General features: G+C 35.0%; 1 protein-coding gene across 2 annotated transcripts in view; it reads left to right on the plus strand.

The window, feature by feature from the left end:
• Positions 1–17,165, plus strand: part of LOC111156613 (centlein) — a 288,532-nt gene that overhangs the window by 174,103 nt on the left and 97,264 nt on the right. For both annotated transcript variants that reach the window (XM_022517606.1, XM_022517607.1), the window contains exon 13: positions 8,979–9,079. In XM_022517606.1, the coding sequence (XP_022373314.1) occupies positions 8,979–9,079 (101 nt within the window). The remainder of the gene's footprint in view (positions 1–8,978; positions 9,080–17,165) is intronic.

A 17,165-nucleotide genomic window follows, 5' to 3' on the forward strand; every position in this document is an offset into this window, starting at 1 on the left:
ACACAAACACCAGGTCATAGCACCGTGCATATAGTCTTTTTAATTGCTGGCTTTGTTTTCATTCATTTTAGGTTCAATATACATACAATTTTAAAAATTACTTAAAGAATCACATAGTATTTACTTAAAGAATTACAAAGAATATCTTAAATGTTTAATGAATAATCATTTGATTTTTTTTCTGGAAAAAAGATATCAAAATGACTTTCTATAAGTGTATTTTGTCATACTAACAGTCTATTTTAAAACATCTTTTCTTTAAAAAAACAAAACTGGAAGTATCACAATTCCAGACTTCCAAGTTATTACAAAGCTGGAGTAATCAAAACAGTATGGGACTGGCACAAAATTAGACACATAGATTGGAGCAACTGCTGGCTGTCTCCATCAGTAGATCATGTGACTCTTGATCTTGGGGTTTGAGCCTTGTCTTAGGCATAGAGATTACTTAGAAAAAAAGAAAAAGAATACACACAAAGGTCAGTGGAACAGAATAGAAAACCCAGAAATAAACTCATAGTTATATGGTTAATTAATCTTCAACAAAGGTGGAATGAATATTCAATGGGAAAAGGACAGTCTCTTCAAGAAGTGGTGCTGGGAAAACTGGACAGCTACATGCAAAAGAATGAAACTGGACCACTTTCTCACACCATACACAAAAATAAACTCTCAATAGATTAAGGACCTAAATGTGAGACCTGAAACCAAAAAATCCTAGAAAAGTGCACAAGCAGTAATTTCTCTGACATCAGTCATAGCAACATTTTTCTAGGTATATCTCCTGAGGCAAAGGAAACAAAAGCAAAACTACTACTGGGACTACATCAATTTGAAAATCTTCTGCACAGCAAAGGAAACAACTAAAAGGGAACTTACTGAATGGGAGAAGATATTTGCAAATGACCTCTCCGATAGTATAAAAAAAAAATAAAGAACTGTTACAATTCAACACCCAAAATACAATCCACTTAAAAAATGGGGAGAAGGGCACCTGGGTGCTAAGTGGGTTAAAGCCTCTGCCTTCAGCTCAGGTCATGATCCCAGAGTCCTGGGATCAAGCTCCATATCGGGCTCTCTGCTCAGCAGGGATCCTGCTTCCTCCTCACTCTGCCTGCTTCTCTGCCTACTTGTCATCTCCATCTGTCAAATAAATAAATAAAATCTTAAAAAAAAAAAAAAAAAAGAAAAACCTGTTCAAAAAAAAAAAAATGGGGAGAAGACATTAACAGACATTTTGCCAAAGGAGACATCAGATGGGCAACAGACCCATGAAAGATACTCAACATCACTCATCATCAGGGAAATGCAAGTCAAAACTACAATGAGATACCACTTCACACCTGTCAGGATGACTAAAATAAAAAACGCAAGAAACAAGTGTTCTGAGAATGTGGAGAAAAAGGAACCCTCATGCACTGTTGGTGGGAATGCAAACTGGTACAGTCACTGTGGAAAACGGTATAGAGGTTCCTCAAAAAGTTAAAAATAGAATTGCCTTGTGATCCGTTAATCCCACTACTGGGTATTTATCCAAAAAATACCAAAACACTAATTCAAAGGGGTATGTGCACCCCACTGTTTATTGCAGCATTATTTACAATAGCCAGGATATGGAAGCAATCCAAGTGTCCATCAATAGACGAACTGATAAAGAAGGTATTGTATATAAATTTATATAAATAATATATATTATATTATATATATTATATATAAATATTATATTAAGTAATATATAATATATAAGTAATAAATATATTTATATACCATACCTTCTTTATCATATATTCTATATATAGAAATATCTGAGATATGTATACACACACACATATAATGGAATATTAGCATGTGTGTGTGTATATACACGCACCTTCTTTATCAGTTCATCTCTTGATGGACACTTGGATTGCTTTCATATCCTGGCTATTGTAAATAATGCTGCAATAAACATAAAGAAATGCAATAAACACATAGAAATATGTGAGATACACAAACACACACACACACCAAACAAACAGAATATTACTCAGCCATAAAAAAGAATGAAATCTTGCCTTTTGCAATGATGTGGATGGAGCTAGTGAGTAGTATGATAAACAAAATAAGTCAGTCTGTTGGCCCTGGGCTGACAGAGACTTTTTAAAGGAGAGAAATGAGCCTTATATTAATTTATGTTCAAGTGTAAAAAAATAATAATGGTAAAACTTGATCTGCTACAAATTGGAATTTGAAATAAGCAAATTGCAGTGTGGAAGAAAACCTAACAGATGAAAGTGATTTATCAGAAAATGAAAAAGCAAATGATAGTTGCTCAGCTATTTTTTTTTTTAAAGAAAACATTTTTATTATGTTAGTCACCATACAGTACATCATTAGTTTTTTTTTTTTTTTTAAAGATTTTATTTATTTATTTGACAGAGACAGTAAGAGAGTAAATACAAGGAGAGAGAGTGGGAGAGGGAGAAGCAGGCTTCCCGTTGAGCAGGGAGCCCAACTCAGGGCTCGATCCCAGGTCCGTGGGATCGTGACCTGAGCCAAAGGCAGACTCTTAATGACTGAGCCACACAGGCGCCCCTACATCATTAGTTTTTGATACAGTGTTCCATGATTCTTTGTTTGTGTATAATACCCAGTGCTCCATGTAATACATGCCCTCCTTAATACCCACCACCAGGCTTATTCATCCCCCAACCTGCTCAGCTATTTTAGAAAGATGGACTAAACTTAAAGCCAGAAACTACTAGAAAATGTTGAGGAATCTTTCACAGAGGAACCAAGTGAAGTATTTTCATATCCTGATTTTCTCCCTTCAGTACTCTGGACTTCACAAATTAGCCCTCTCAAAATCTGAAAATTAGAAGGCAGCAGTGGAACCTCCGGAAAGCTCTACTCAACATTTGATAACTCATTTACTGGAAATGTTGGTTGCAACAGAGGACTATACAAAAAGAGAGGCCTGGACTACAAATCAATCTTTTGCATGCTGTGTTTCACTTAGTAAACTATTCAATTCAAATGATTATTCTTTTGTTGTGATTGTTTCCCAGTATAATTCCATCATTAGTAAATGCTACAATTGAAATTAAAAAAGCCCTAAGACAAAAATTGCACTCTGAAATATATTTTTAGGTCCTTTTTAAATAAAATGAACTAACATACATGAATAGGGTTTTGCAGTATTTTTGTAAAAATGAAGAATTAGAAGCAATCTAAATGCCTGTTAGTACCTGATAAAAGTGCATTATAATATATTAGTATAATGTGGTACTATAGTACATTTAACATGGGTAAATTGGATCTATGTTTATCAAAATGGAAATGCATCAAAAGCAAAAGCTGAGTTAAAAGAAGGAAATTGATTAATAGTATATCATATATCATAGTATATATTCTCTAAAATATAAAATTTTAAATCACATAATAGTACAATTTTTTATAGATATATGTGTGTGTATAGATACACACATGTAGCCACAGTAATAGTTATATATAACTACACACACACACACACACACACACACAGTATTTTTTTTTTAAAGATTTTATTTATTTGAAACAGAGAGAGAGATCACAAGTACGCAGAGAGGCAGGCATAGAGAGAGAGAGGAGAAAGCAGGCTCCCTGCTGAGCAGAGAGCCCGATGCAGGCCTCAATCCCAGGACCCTGAGATCATGACCTGAGTCGAAGGCAGAGGCTTAACCCACTGAGCCACCCAGGCACCCGACACACATAGTATTAAAGCACAAAACAAATATACACACCAAACTAAATCAGGAAACTGGTTATTTCTGGGGAGGGAGGAAAGGTCTAATATTGTAAGAGAATATTATTTACAGAACATTTTTTTCACAAAAATAAAGCTTTGAATTAAATATGACATAATACTAATGTTTTTAAACCCAAATGTTTGGCACATTAATGTTGGTTATATTACTCTCTATACTTTTGTTATGTTTGAAATAGTCTTTCTGTTTTCAAAGACCCAGTAAAGCCACTTCCAGTTGAAAACACTAAAGAGCTCTTACATATAGGCACATATGTTAACTATAGCATTATCGATAATTATGGAAAATGGAAAACAACCAAAATAGCAGATGCTATAGGTATATAGCCAAAAGTTCCAAGAACTTCAATATAACGGAAAATTATTTTAATTAATAGAATACACCATATTTTCAAACCATACACAAAAATCGATTCTAGATGACTGCAGGCTTAATTGTAAGGATGAAGTAATAGAGCTTTTATTTATTTTATTTTTTATTTTTGGGGGGAAGGAAAGAGAAGAAAGGAGGGAGAAGGGACAGAGGAAGAGAGAGAATCTTAAGCGGGCTCCACACCCATCTCAGAGCCTGATGTGGGGCTTGATCTCACAACCCTGAGATGATGACCTAAGCCAAAATGGAGGGTTGGATGCTTAACCAACTGTGCCACGAGGGGCCCCATGTTAAGTAATGGTGATTTTAGTGGAAAACACAGAACATCTGTTTGTGTAGTAGACAAAGGTTTCTTAAAACCAGATTAAGTAAAACTAAAGATTTATAAACTGGACTGTATTAAACCCAAGAGCCTCTGTTTATCAAAAGATGTCATTAAATGACTTAAAAGGCAACATTCAGAGTGAAAAAAGATATTTGCAGTATATATGTCTACCAGAGGACTAGCATCCTGAATATGTGAAGAATTCCTATGAAAAATTAAGTAAAGGTAGAAATAATAGAAAAATGAACAGAACACTTGAATAGATATATCATAAAAGAACACATCCTAAGGGCCAATGGACATATGAAAAAGTGCTCTATTCAGTTTGTCTTTTTCTAGTTTTAGTAATTGGGAGCTTCATTGTAGATCTTTTTTTTTTCTTTCTAATATAAGCATAGTGCTGTAGAAAGCCACATAAGCATTTTGTTAGCCTCTCATATTTTGAAATGTACTTTAATTTTTTGTAATTCAAACTATTTTTTATTTCCTCTTGGAATCTTTAGAGAAAAAAGGTTCTGAAAGTTTTAAGTTGGGGTATTTCCTCAGACATCTTTCTGGTATTGATTTCTAATTTAATTTTATTGTGGCCAAAAGATACTTCTAATGATATAGATCTTTTTAATTTTGCTGAGAATTGTTTTATGGTCCAGCATGTGATTTTATCTTAGTGAAAGCTCCAAGGTACTTGAAAACTGTTACTGGGTAGAATGTTTTATAAATGTCTATTAGGTCAAGTTTTTTCATAGTGCTTTTCAAATATTCTGTATCCTGTTTTCCATTCACTTTTTCTACTGATTGCTGAAACAGGTGTTTTTAAAATCTCAATTTAAATGTTTTCAGGTTTTTAAAAACACTGTGCATGTTTCAAGTATCCTTTACCAGAGACTTGTTTATCCCTACTCATTAGATGTCCCTTTTGAATTCTTTGTTGAATGCTCCTGGTGATCAACAAAGATTGTCCTCTCAAGCTGGCTGGTCCCAATCCTGTGTAAATTCTGGGAATAGTTCCTTTAAGGCCTGTCTTGTTTAATTTGGTCCTGCATATATGCAACAGAGTGTTTAACTGTAGAATCAAAAGAATGCTTATGCAGATTTCTGTAGCTATTTCTTTTTGTAGATCCCTTCTCTGGGAACTATGTGCCACAAATTACATCATTTCAGCCTTCCCAAACTCCAATCTCCTTTTCTTCATCTCAGCAAAGCCATTGTGTTTTTCTTGGGACCCCTCTCCCTGCATTGTGGTCTGGAGAATGGCTCCTGGCAGAAATCTCAGCTATCATTGGAGCGCTCTTTGTTAATTTTCTTTATCTTTGGGATCAGAGTTCTCTGCTGCTTGTTACCCAGCATCTAAATACAGTTGTTTCATATAATTTGTCCAGTAAGATGTAGACTTTGAATTGTGGTCCTTCACAGTGTCAGAAACAGAATAGGTGGGCAGTAAGTCAGTAAATAGCCAGTGTTCATCCTGTATAAGGGTGCCGACTCTGACAGCCCCTCCTCCAAGCATCCATTAAGATGTGGTTTGTTGGTGCTTAGTTTGACTCAAGAACAGTTGGTCTCTAATATTCATATATACTTACTAAGAGTAGGGACTGTGTCCATGCTTTCAAGACAAAACAAAACAAAACAAGCCATAAGTATAAAATACCTCTAAATAAGCAAGAAATAACATTTCCAACAAAAGTCCTGTGTTTGGCTACATTAATGTTCTGAAAGGCGAGGAAAACTAAGTTTGAAATGAGCTACATCTGTTTTTTTCTTTGTTGGGGCTATCTTATTTCAAAATGTTCTGTGTTCTTAGCTGAATAAAGCATGAACCTAGTCCAGACTTAATTGCTATGTGGATAGGTGTATGTGTGTGCATGTGTGTGTGTGTGTGCTCCTCCCATCAATCTGGAACCTACCTGAAAAACTGCAGATATAATCATAGAATCCAAATTTTTTAAAATCCTTATGTATGTGTATTTATGTTTATATTAAACACGTAAGTATACACACCAAACTGTAAACATCAATTTTTCAAGAAATGAGTGAGGAAAAGCAGAGACTACTTGTTTTTTAATATTTATATTAAGTTGTAAATATAAAATATACATTTCTTAAAGTATTAATGTTATAATTGAATAATTTTTATAAAGTAAAATATAAAATTATAATAAAATATAAATATATTCTTATATTGTTGAATACATAACAGTTTAGACCTGCTGTATCTTCCTCGGTAAATCATTCCTTTATCATTATGTAATGACCATCTTTATCTTTAATTTTTTCTTAGTGTATATTTTATTTTTTATGCTTCTTTAAAAAATCCTTCTCTTGCCTTAGATTGCATGCATTTTATTCATTTCTTTTTTTTACCTCTTCTGATTTGTAAATTTTATATTTGTTTTCCATTCTTTAAATGCTTTTTCTTAAAATTATACATCATTTATTTGATGAATATTTGGCACCTTTTCCCTCTCCAACAATACAGGGGTCTTAAAATACTGTAACTCTGATCCTTTCCTTGATCTTATATCATTTTGTTGTTCAGAAATTTAATTCTACTGTATTCTGTGTCTGCCTTCATTTGGATATTGTTATATTGACTTTACGTGATAAATGTTGGTTTACTTCCAGGTACATGTTTATAGATGTCTTTTCACCATCACTGTCTACCTAAAATATATTCTTTAATAATAGTTCTTTCATCTAAGAGCTATTAATAGTAAACCTTCAAATGTTGAGGATATTATTTTTCTTCTGACCTTTCTTGTTGCTATGAGAAGTCTCTGTCACTCTGAAGCTCTGTAGTTGTTAAGTAGCATCTCTTCTCAATATGGATGATTTGAAGATACCCTCTTTTTCTGTGGTGTCCTGCAGTTTCCCTCTGCATAGTTTTATTTCTTCTGTTTGCAGTTTGACTCCGTTAATCTATTAATTCACATTTTTTCATCAGCTTGCAGTTTTCAGCCATTATATATAAAAGATTTATTTATTTGAGAGAGAGAGAGAGAGAGAGAGAGCATGTGCGCAGGGGGAGGGAGGAGCAAGGGGGAGGGGAAGAGAGAATCCCAACTAGGCTCCATGCTCAGTGCAGACCCCTACGCAGGGCTTGATCTCATGACCCTGAGAGCATGACCTGAGCAGAAATCAATGAGACACCCATCTCCTTGAATAATTTCTGAGATGCTTTTTGGGCTTCTCATTCAAATGACTTTATGTATTGTTACGATTTTCCTTCTTTTTATTTCTCAGTGTTGTCTTTAATTTTACCAGTTTCCATTAGCTTTTTCTGTATACTGTTTAACACATTCGTTGAGTTTTCAGTCAATTATTATTTTTAAAAATACATGTTTTGTCCCCTTTTTTCCTTTTTTTCAACATTTTTAAAACTCTAATTCTATAAAAACTCATTCTGAATTGTTCTATTATTTTCATTTCCCTGTTGTACATTCTCTCATTTTGGCGGGGTGTTATTTAGACTGTCATTCATGAACTTATTCATGAGCGTATATAATTATATGAATTAGATATTGAATGAACTTATTCATATAATTGTTCTTATCTGCAAATTTAACTTTTTTGAGTTTTATTTTCTGTAGTTCTCTCAGTTGTGGAAGCCTGTCTGTAATGGATGATTGTGTCTGCCTGAACTCTCCATCTGCCTGAACTCTCCAGTGGACACTGGCCATGAACCAGTTTTTACATTACTGTCAATTCTTTAGATCTCTGCAAATGTATGTGGCTTGATTTTGGAACCAGTTAGTATAGGCTTGCCTCTTTTTAATGAAACTCCAGCCAGTTAAACTGCGATATTTGTGTCATACTCAGCAAATTTTTGTCTCCCATCTTGCTGCAGTTAGCCCAGTTTTATCTCTCAGCCATAGACTTGGGCATAAACTTCCATCCCCATTCAGGTCTGAAGGTCTGAGGTCTCCATGGGTGATATTTGATCCAGTCTCTCATTGTGGTAGTTCAATTCCATTTTACTAGTTGGGGTTCTTAGTCTTTTCGTGGCATCTAGAAACGTACTCTTTTTGCTTTCAGTCTGTGTATTAACATTACATACCATGATTTTTACATGGTATATCTGTGTGTCAAGAAGTGGTTGGGTAGGGGTACCTGGCTGGCAGTCAGTATAGCATATAATGCTTGATCTTGGGGCTCTAAGTTTGAGCCCCACGGTGAGTGTAGAGAGTACTTAGAAAAAAATCTTAAGGAAAAAGGTGATTGGGTAACTCAATACCTTATTTTTTTATCATATAATCTATGTTTTAAGCAACATGTTTACTTAGATACATTTAAAAATCACTTAAGACATTTTATTTCCCAGATTCTCATTAAAATTCAATTTTAATTGTTAGGATTTGTTAATAGTGGTATATTTTTCTTTTATTTTACTACTATCTAATTCATATTTTCTTAAATATATTTACTATCTTTATCTGTTTGCTACATTATCCCTTAACTTATACATTTTAAATAATCGCTTATTTTGTTAATTTTCATAGGATGAATCTTCAAGAAGAATTGGATAAACTTAAAGTACGTATATCTGTTGATAAGGCAACAATACAAGAATTGAATATGTATATGGCAGAGAAGAGAGAAGGTACATTTTCTTGTGAGACTAAATATTTATTACAGGCATTTAAAAATTATCTAGTTCTTGACGTTTTGTTTTCAATTTCTTATAAGAATCTTATCCTTGTTCCCCCTCTTTCTACCGCTTTACTTATTAATATGTCATTAACATTTTTACCTTACATGAGAAAATCAAATAGAACACCTAAAAGTCAGCATTATAATTCATTAAAAATTCTAAAGAGATATTTGATAAGAAGAAAAGGTGTTTGTTTTTGATTCATTGATAAGGTTTTCCTAGTTCTGTTTTTTCAAAGTTGTATATTATACTCAATATTAATAATTCATTTATATTTTCATTTGATATTACATTTTTCTGGAACTCATTTAGTTCTCATCTGTTGTCCTAGAATCAAAATTATAGAGTTAAAAGGAAACCTGGAGATCTGCAAATCTGCCACCTACTAACCACTAGCCTAAAATTGTTTAGTAAAAGGAATATATCTGTTCCAATTGAAGGGTTATTCCTTTGTTAAAATCAAGATAACTGTATTTATATGAGACTTCAGACCATACGGTAATACCTCATTAGAAAAAAGTAAATAAGTTTGATAGGACAGAATTTCTTCCTATTTTGCTTCACTATAGCTGCATTGTTACCACTGTACTTTTTAGGTATTGACAATTTATAATAATTAACTTAAAAATTTATGCTTAAGGGGCGCCTGGGTGGCTCAGTGGGTTAAGCCTCTGCCTTCAGCTCAGGTCCTGATCCCAGGGTCCTGGGATCGAGCCCTGCATTGGGCTCTCTGCTCGGCAGGGAGCCTGCTTCCTCCTCTCTCTCTGCCCGCCTCTCTGCCTACTTGTGATCTCTGTCAAATAAATACAATCCTTTAAAAAAAAAATTATACTTAATAAGTTTTCATATACCGCTCATCTGCTTATTGTCCCAATTACTATTGTTGTTCCAATTGCTCTTAGTTAGGTCACTGGTGATTTATCAAAGCCAGAGTTTGACATCATCTGTTTTATACCACTGATTTATATCATATTTCAAGCTTACTCCTTCACTGGCTTCTGAAACACTGGTTTTTCTTTGTTTTACCTTCTACCACTCTACTATGCTTGCCTCTGTTTTCTCTGATTCTTCCACTGAAACTTCCTTCCATTTATTCCTAAGATCTAAGATTTTATCCTTAGTTTACTTTTCAAGAATAATAACTTTATTGTTCCTGGAAAAATTACACACACTTAGAAATAACTCAAGCAATAAGAAAGACTAAAAATGACATAGAAAAACATCCTAATTCACAAACACTTAAAAATCCTAATTTCAATCTTAAATAATTATTGAATCAAACATCTCTCAATACTTATAAAGAAAGAAGCCTAGTTAGATAAATTGTGGGAAAAGAAAACCATAATGTATGCTACTTTTTATTTTAATTTTTATTTATTTTTTTAAGATTTTATTTATTTATTTGACAGAGATCACAAGTAGGCAGAGAGGCAGGTAGAGAGAGAGAGCGGGAAGCAGGCTCCCTGCAAAGCAGAGAGCCCGATGTGGGGCTCGATCCCAGGACCCTGAAATCATGACCTGAGCTGAAGGCAGAGGCTTAAACCACTGAGCCACCCAGGTGCCCCAGTATCCTGCTTTTTAAAAAGATACTTATGTGTTATTTTGTTTGGTGCCAACCAAATAAAAAGAAACAGTTGTAAATATGAAGGACTGTTGAACTTTAGGTAAATGTTTCATTACTTCAGTAAGTATGAATTTCTAAAACTTTCCTCCAAGATTAAAAAGAAAGGTTCTGAAAACATTGAAGATGCAATTACTTTGTATTTTTAAAAGTATACATTTCAATTTCAGGGCATGTTAAAAATTAATTCTTTGCCATGCAAGATGAAAATAACAGTTGTTTTTAAAGAAAAAAAAAATTGGGGCGCCTGGGTGGCTCAGTGGGTTAACCCTCTGCCTTCGGCTCAGGTCGTGATCTCAGGGTCCTGGGATCGAGCCCTGCATCGGGCTCTCTGCTCAGCGGTGAGCCTGCTTCCCCCTCTCTCTGCCTGCCTCTCTGCCAACTTGTGATCTCTCTCTCTCTGTAAAATAAATAAATAAAATCTTTTAAAAAAATTATTTTGTTTCCCTCGCATCTTTAGTCTTGTTCATATTGTAACAATGATATGGCCAGTTTTACAGCCTTATTTTTATATAAAATGGACTCAATACTCATGACATTTTTTAAAGCCATAGGCTTTCTATCCATGAGTTCTTTATTTTTACTTTTTGGTTAGCAAGATATAACCGAAACTATTTTTTTTTTCCCAAGAAGAAATCAAAATAGCCACATTTGTAAGAATTTAGATATTTGAAAATTTGTTTCAACAGTCTTTATAGTCAATGAATAAATTAGCTGGGTATAGTTTTATCATTTCACACTTTTTTTTCCCCTCAGAACTTTCTAGATACTACTCATTTTTAGAATGGAAGATTACTATAGAGGTGTATTATGTAGAGGTGTCTGGTTTTCCTTCCATCCTGTGCCTCACTCCGTTCTTTGGATATGACTTGCTTTTTTTTTTTTTTAATAAACATATAATATATTTTTATCCCCAGGGGTACAGATCTCTGAATCGCCAGGTTTACACACTTCACAGCTCTCAACATAGCACATACCCTCCCCAATGTCCATAACCCCACCCCCCTTTCCCAACCCTCCTCCCCCCAGCAACCCTCAGTTTGTTTTGTGAGATTAAGAGTCATTTATGTTTTGTCTCCCTCCCAATCCCATCTTGTTTCATTTATTCTTCTCCTACCCCTTTAACCACCCATGTTGCATCTCCACTTCCTCATATCAGGGAGATCATATGATAGTTGTCTTTCTCCGATTGACTTACTTCGCTAAACATGATACCCTCTAGTTGCATCCACATCGTCGCAAATGGCAAGATTTCACTTCTTTTGATGGCTGCATAGTATTCCATTGTGTATATATACCACATCTTCTTTATCCATTCATCTGTTGATGGACATCTAGGTTCTTTCCATAGTTTGGCTATTGTAGACATGGCTGCTATAAACATTCGGGTGCACGTGCCCCTTCGGATCACTATGTTTGTATCTTTAGGGTAAATACCCAGTAGTGCAATTGCTGGGTCATAGGGTAGTTTTTTTTATTTATTTATTTATTTATTTATTTATCAATCAATCAATCAATCAGTCAGAGAGAGAGCGAGCACAGGCAGACAGAGTGGCAGGCAGAGTCAGAGGGAGAAGCAGGCTCCCTGCGGAGCAAGGAGCCCGATGTGGGACTCAATCCCAGGACACTGGGATCATGACCTGAGCCCAAGGCAGCTGCCCAACCAACTGAGCCACCCAGGCGTCCCCATAGGGTAGTTCTATTTTCAACATTTTGAGGAACCTCCATGCTGTTTTCCAGAGTGGTTGCACCAGCTTGCATTCCCACTAACAGTGTAGGAGGGTTCCCCTTTCTCTGCATCCTCTCCAGCATCTGTCACTTCCTGACTTGTTAATTTTAGCCATTCTGACTGGTGTGGGGTGATATCTCATTATGGTTTTGATTTGTATTTCCCTGATGCCGAGTGATATGGAGCACTTTTTCATGTGTCTGTTGGCCATCTGGATGTCTTCTTTGCAGAAATGTCTGTTCATGTCTTCTGCCTATTTCTTGATTGGATTATTTGTTCTTTGGGTGTTGGGTTTGCTAAGTTCTTTATAGAATTTGGACACTAGCCCTTTATCTGATATGTCATTTGCAAATATCTTCTCCCATTCTGTCAGTTGTCTTTTGGTTTTGTTAACTGTTTCCTTTGCTGTGCAAAAGCTTTTGATCTTGATGAAATCCCAATAGTTCATTTTTGCCCTTGCTTCCCTTGCCTTTGGCGATGTTCCTGGGAAGATGTTGCTGCGGCTGAGGTCGAAGAGGTTGCTGCCTGTGTTCTCCTCAAGGATTTTGATGGATTCCTTTCTCACATTGAGGTCCTTCATCCATTTTGAGTCTATTTTCGTGTGTGGTGTAAGGAAATGGTCCAATTTCATTTTTCTGCATGTGGCTGTCCAATTTTCCCAACACCATTTATTGAAGAGGCTGTCTTTTTTCCATTGGACATTCTTTCCTGCTTTGTCGAAGATTAGTTGACCATAGAGTTGAGGGTCTATTTCTGGGCTCTCTATTCTCTTCCATTGATCTATGTGTCTGTTTCTGTGCCAGTACCATGCTGTCTTGATGATGACAGCTTTGTAATAGAGCTTGAAGTCCAGAATTATGATGCCACCAACTTTGGCTTTCTTTTTCAATATTCCTTTGGCTATTTGAGGTCTTTTCTGATTGCATATAAATTTTAGGATTATTTGTTCCATTTCTTTGAAAAAAATGGATGGTACTTTGATAGGAATTGCATTAAATGTGTAGATTGCTTTAGGTAGCATAGACATTTTCACAATATTTGTTCTTCCAATCCAGGAGCATGGAACATTTTTCCATTTCTTTGTGTCTTCCTCAATTTCTTTCATGAGTACTTTATAGTTTTCTGTGTATAGATTCTTAGTCTCTTTGGTTAGGTTTATTCCTAGGTATCTTATAGTTTTGGGTGCAATTGTAAATGGGATTGACTCCTTAATTTCTCTTTCTTCTGTCTTGTTGTTGGTGTAGAGAAATGCAACTGATTTATGTGCATTGATTTTATATCCTGACACTTTACTGAATTCCTATACAAGTTCTAGCAGTTTTGGAGTGGAGTCTTTTGGGTTTTCCACATATAGTATCATATCATCTGCGAAAAGTGAGAGTTTGACTTCTTCTTTGCCAATTTGGATGCCTTTAATTTCCTTTTGTTGTCTGATTGCTGAGGCTGGGACTTCTAGTACTATGTTGAATAGAAATGGTGATAATGGACATCCCTGCCGTGTTCCTGACCTTAGCGGAAAAGCTTTCAGTTTTTCTCCATTGAGAATGATATTTGCGGTGGGTTTTTCATAGATGGCTTTGATAATATTGAGGTATGTGCCCTCTATCCCTACACTTTGAAGAGTTTTGATCAGGAAGGGATGCTGTACTTCGTCAAATGCTTTTTCAGCATCTACGGAGAGTATCATATGGTTCTTGTTCTTTCTTTTATTAATGTGTTGTATCACATTGATTGATTTGCGGATGTTGAACCAACCTTGCAGCCCTGGAATAAATCCCACTTGGTCGTGGTGAATAATCCTTTTAATGTACTGTTGAATTCTATTGGCTAGTATTTTGGTGAGAATTTTTGCATCTGTGTTCATCAAGGATATTGGTCTGTAGTTCTCTTTTCTGATTGGATCCTTGTCTGGTTTTGGGATCAAGGTGATGCTGGCCTCATAAAATGAGTTTGGAAGTTTTCCTTCCATTTCTATTTTTTGGAACAGTTTCAGGAGAATAGGAATTAGTTCTTCAAATGTTTGGTAGAATTCCTCCGGGAAGCTGTCTGGCCCTGGGCTTTTGTTTGTTCGGAGATTTTTGATGACTGTTTCAATCTCCTTACTGGTTATGGGTCTGTTCAGGTTTTCTATTCCTTCCTGGTTCAGTTGTGGTAATTTATATCTCCAGGAATGCATCCATTTCTTCCAGATTGTCAAATTTGTTTGCATAGTGCTGCTCATAGTATGTTCTTATTGTTGTTTGTATTTCTTTGGTGTTAGTTGTGATCTCTCCTCTTTCATTCATGATTTTATTTATTTGGGTCCTTTCTCTTTTCTTTTTGATAAGTCTGGCCAGGGGTTTATCAATCTTATTAATTCTTTCAAAGAACCAGCTCCTAGTTTTGTTGATTTGTTCTATTGTTTTTTTGGTTTCTATTTCATTGATTTCTGCTCTGATCTTTATGATTTCTCTCCTCCTGCTAGGTTTAGGGTTTCTTTCTTGTTCTTTCTCCAGCTCCTTTAGGTGTAGGGTTAGGTTGTGTACCTGAGACCTTTCTTATTTCTTGAGAAAGGCTTGGACCTGCTATATATTTTCCTCTCAGGACTGCCTTTGGTGTGTTCCACAGATTTTGAACCATTGTGTTTTCATTATCATTTGTTTCCATGAATTTTTTCAATTCTTCTTTAATTTCCTGGTTGACCCATTCATTCTTTAGAAGGATGCTGTTTAGTCTCCATGTATTTGGGTTCTTTCCAAATTTCCTCTTGTGATTGAGTTCTAGCTTCAGAGCATTGTGGTCTGAAAATATGCAGGGAATGATCCCCATCTTCTGAATCCAGTTGAGACCTGATTTAAGACCCAGGATGTGATCTATTCTGGGTAATGTTCCATGTGCACTAGAGAAGAATGTGTATTCTGTTGCTTTGGAATGAAATGTTCTGAATATATCTGTGATGTCCATCTGGTCCAGTGTGTGATTTAAGGCCTTTATTTCCTTGTTGATATTTTGCTTGGACGATCTGTCCATTTCAGTGAGGGGAGTGTTAAAGTCCCCTACTATTATTGCATTATTGTCGATGTGTTTCTTTGATTTTGTTATTAATTGGTTTATATAGTTGGCTTCTCCCACTTTAGGGGCATAGATATTTAAAATTGTTAGATCTTCTTGTTGGACAGATCCTTTGAGTATGATATAATGTCCTTCCTCATCTCTTATTATAGTCTTTGGCTTAAAATCTAATTGATCTGATATAAGGATTGCCACTCCTGCTTTCTTCTGATGTCCATTAGCATGGTGAATTGTTTTCCACCCCCTCACTTTAAATCTGGAGGTGTCTTAGGGTCTAAAATGAGTTTCTTGTAGGCAGCATATAGATGGGTTTTGTTTTTTTATCCATTCTGATACCCTATGTCTTTTGATGGGGGCATTTAGCCCATTAACATTCAGGGCAACTATTGAGAGATAAGAATTTAGTGCCATTGTATTGCCTGTAAGGTAACTATTCCTTTATATTGTCTCTGTTCCTTTCTGATCGTGACTTGCTTTTGCTATGTGAATTTTTAGTTTGTGCCACAAAATTTAAATAAAATGATATACTTCTTGATATACTTTGTTCTAAATCATATTTTTGGGTTATCCATGTAATTTATAATTTGTCAGTTAAGATTTTCCTGTATTACAAGGTAATGTATTTTTGCATATTCCATTTTTTTATACTCTAATTCAAGGATATCAGTTGTCTTTATGTTTGGTTACTTTTCTTCTGGGTTTCGTGTATATCTGTTTCATTCTTTAGTCTTTGTCTTTTTCTTCTGCATTCAGTTTATCTAAAGACTTTTCCTTCATCAGTATTTCAATTTTGAGTGCTCTCCCTCTCTCTCTCTATACATGCACACACACACACACACACACACACACACACACATCTTCTTCCCTTTGTTCTTTCTAATATTTCTAATATTTCTATTAAATCCACAGTGATATTTTCCAATTCTTAATTTATTGCTTCAACTCTTATATTCCCACTTTTTTTTTTTAACCTTTGTAAGTCTTATTATTGATTTTCTGAGCTTTTTTATTAAATTCAGGTTTTTGACAAGTTCTTTTTTTTTCTTTGATTGTGTTTTCTTCCAGACTGGATTTTAAGTCTGTATTTTCCTAAAGGTTCATTTCATTCCACCTACTAGAGAGTGTTTCCTGTTCTGGAAGGGGTGATTCCAAAGATTTACACTGATATTTGGCCTTACATGACACCCATCTGGTGCTTCTTATCTTTACTAAGAACAACTTCTGCTGCTCTTCATTTCTTCGTTTAGATCGCAATTTACATTTGGTGTCAGTTTCTATTTTCCTAAAGGACTTCCTTTAATATTTATATACTGCCCATCTGCTGGTGATGAATTCTTTTAGCTTTTATAAACCTGTAAAAGCAGTCTTTATTTTGTCTTCATTTTTGAAAGATCTTTTCACCGAGTATAGAATTCTTCATTGGTGGGGTTTTTTTTCCTTTTGATACTTAAAAAAAATGTGCTCCACTCTCTTCTGACTTAAAATACTTCCAGTGGTAATTCTCTTGTCACTCTTATCTTTTTGCAAAGATACATAACATGTAATTTTTTTCTACTCTTTGCTCTGGGGAAAAGGAACTATTCTTGGGCCTTTGTGAATTTTGAAGATTGTTTCCTCTAATCCTTTTAGGTGGT

Source organism: Enhydra lutris, unplaced genomic scaffold (assembly GCF_002288905.1).
Source record: "Enhydra lutris kenyoni isolate GAN:26980312 unplaced genomic scaffold, ASM228890v2 scaffoldscaffold47, whole genome shotgun sequence".
Lineage (NCBI taxonomy): Eukaryota > Metazoa > Chordata > Mammalia > Carnivora > Mustelidae > Enhydra > Enhydra lutris.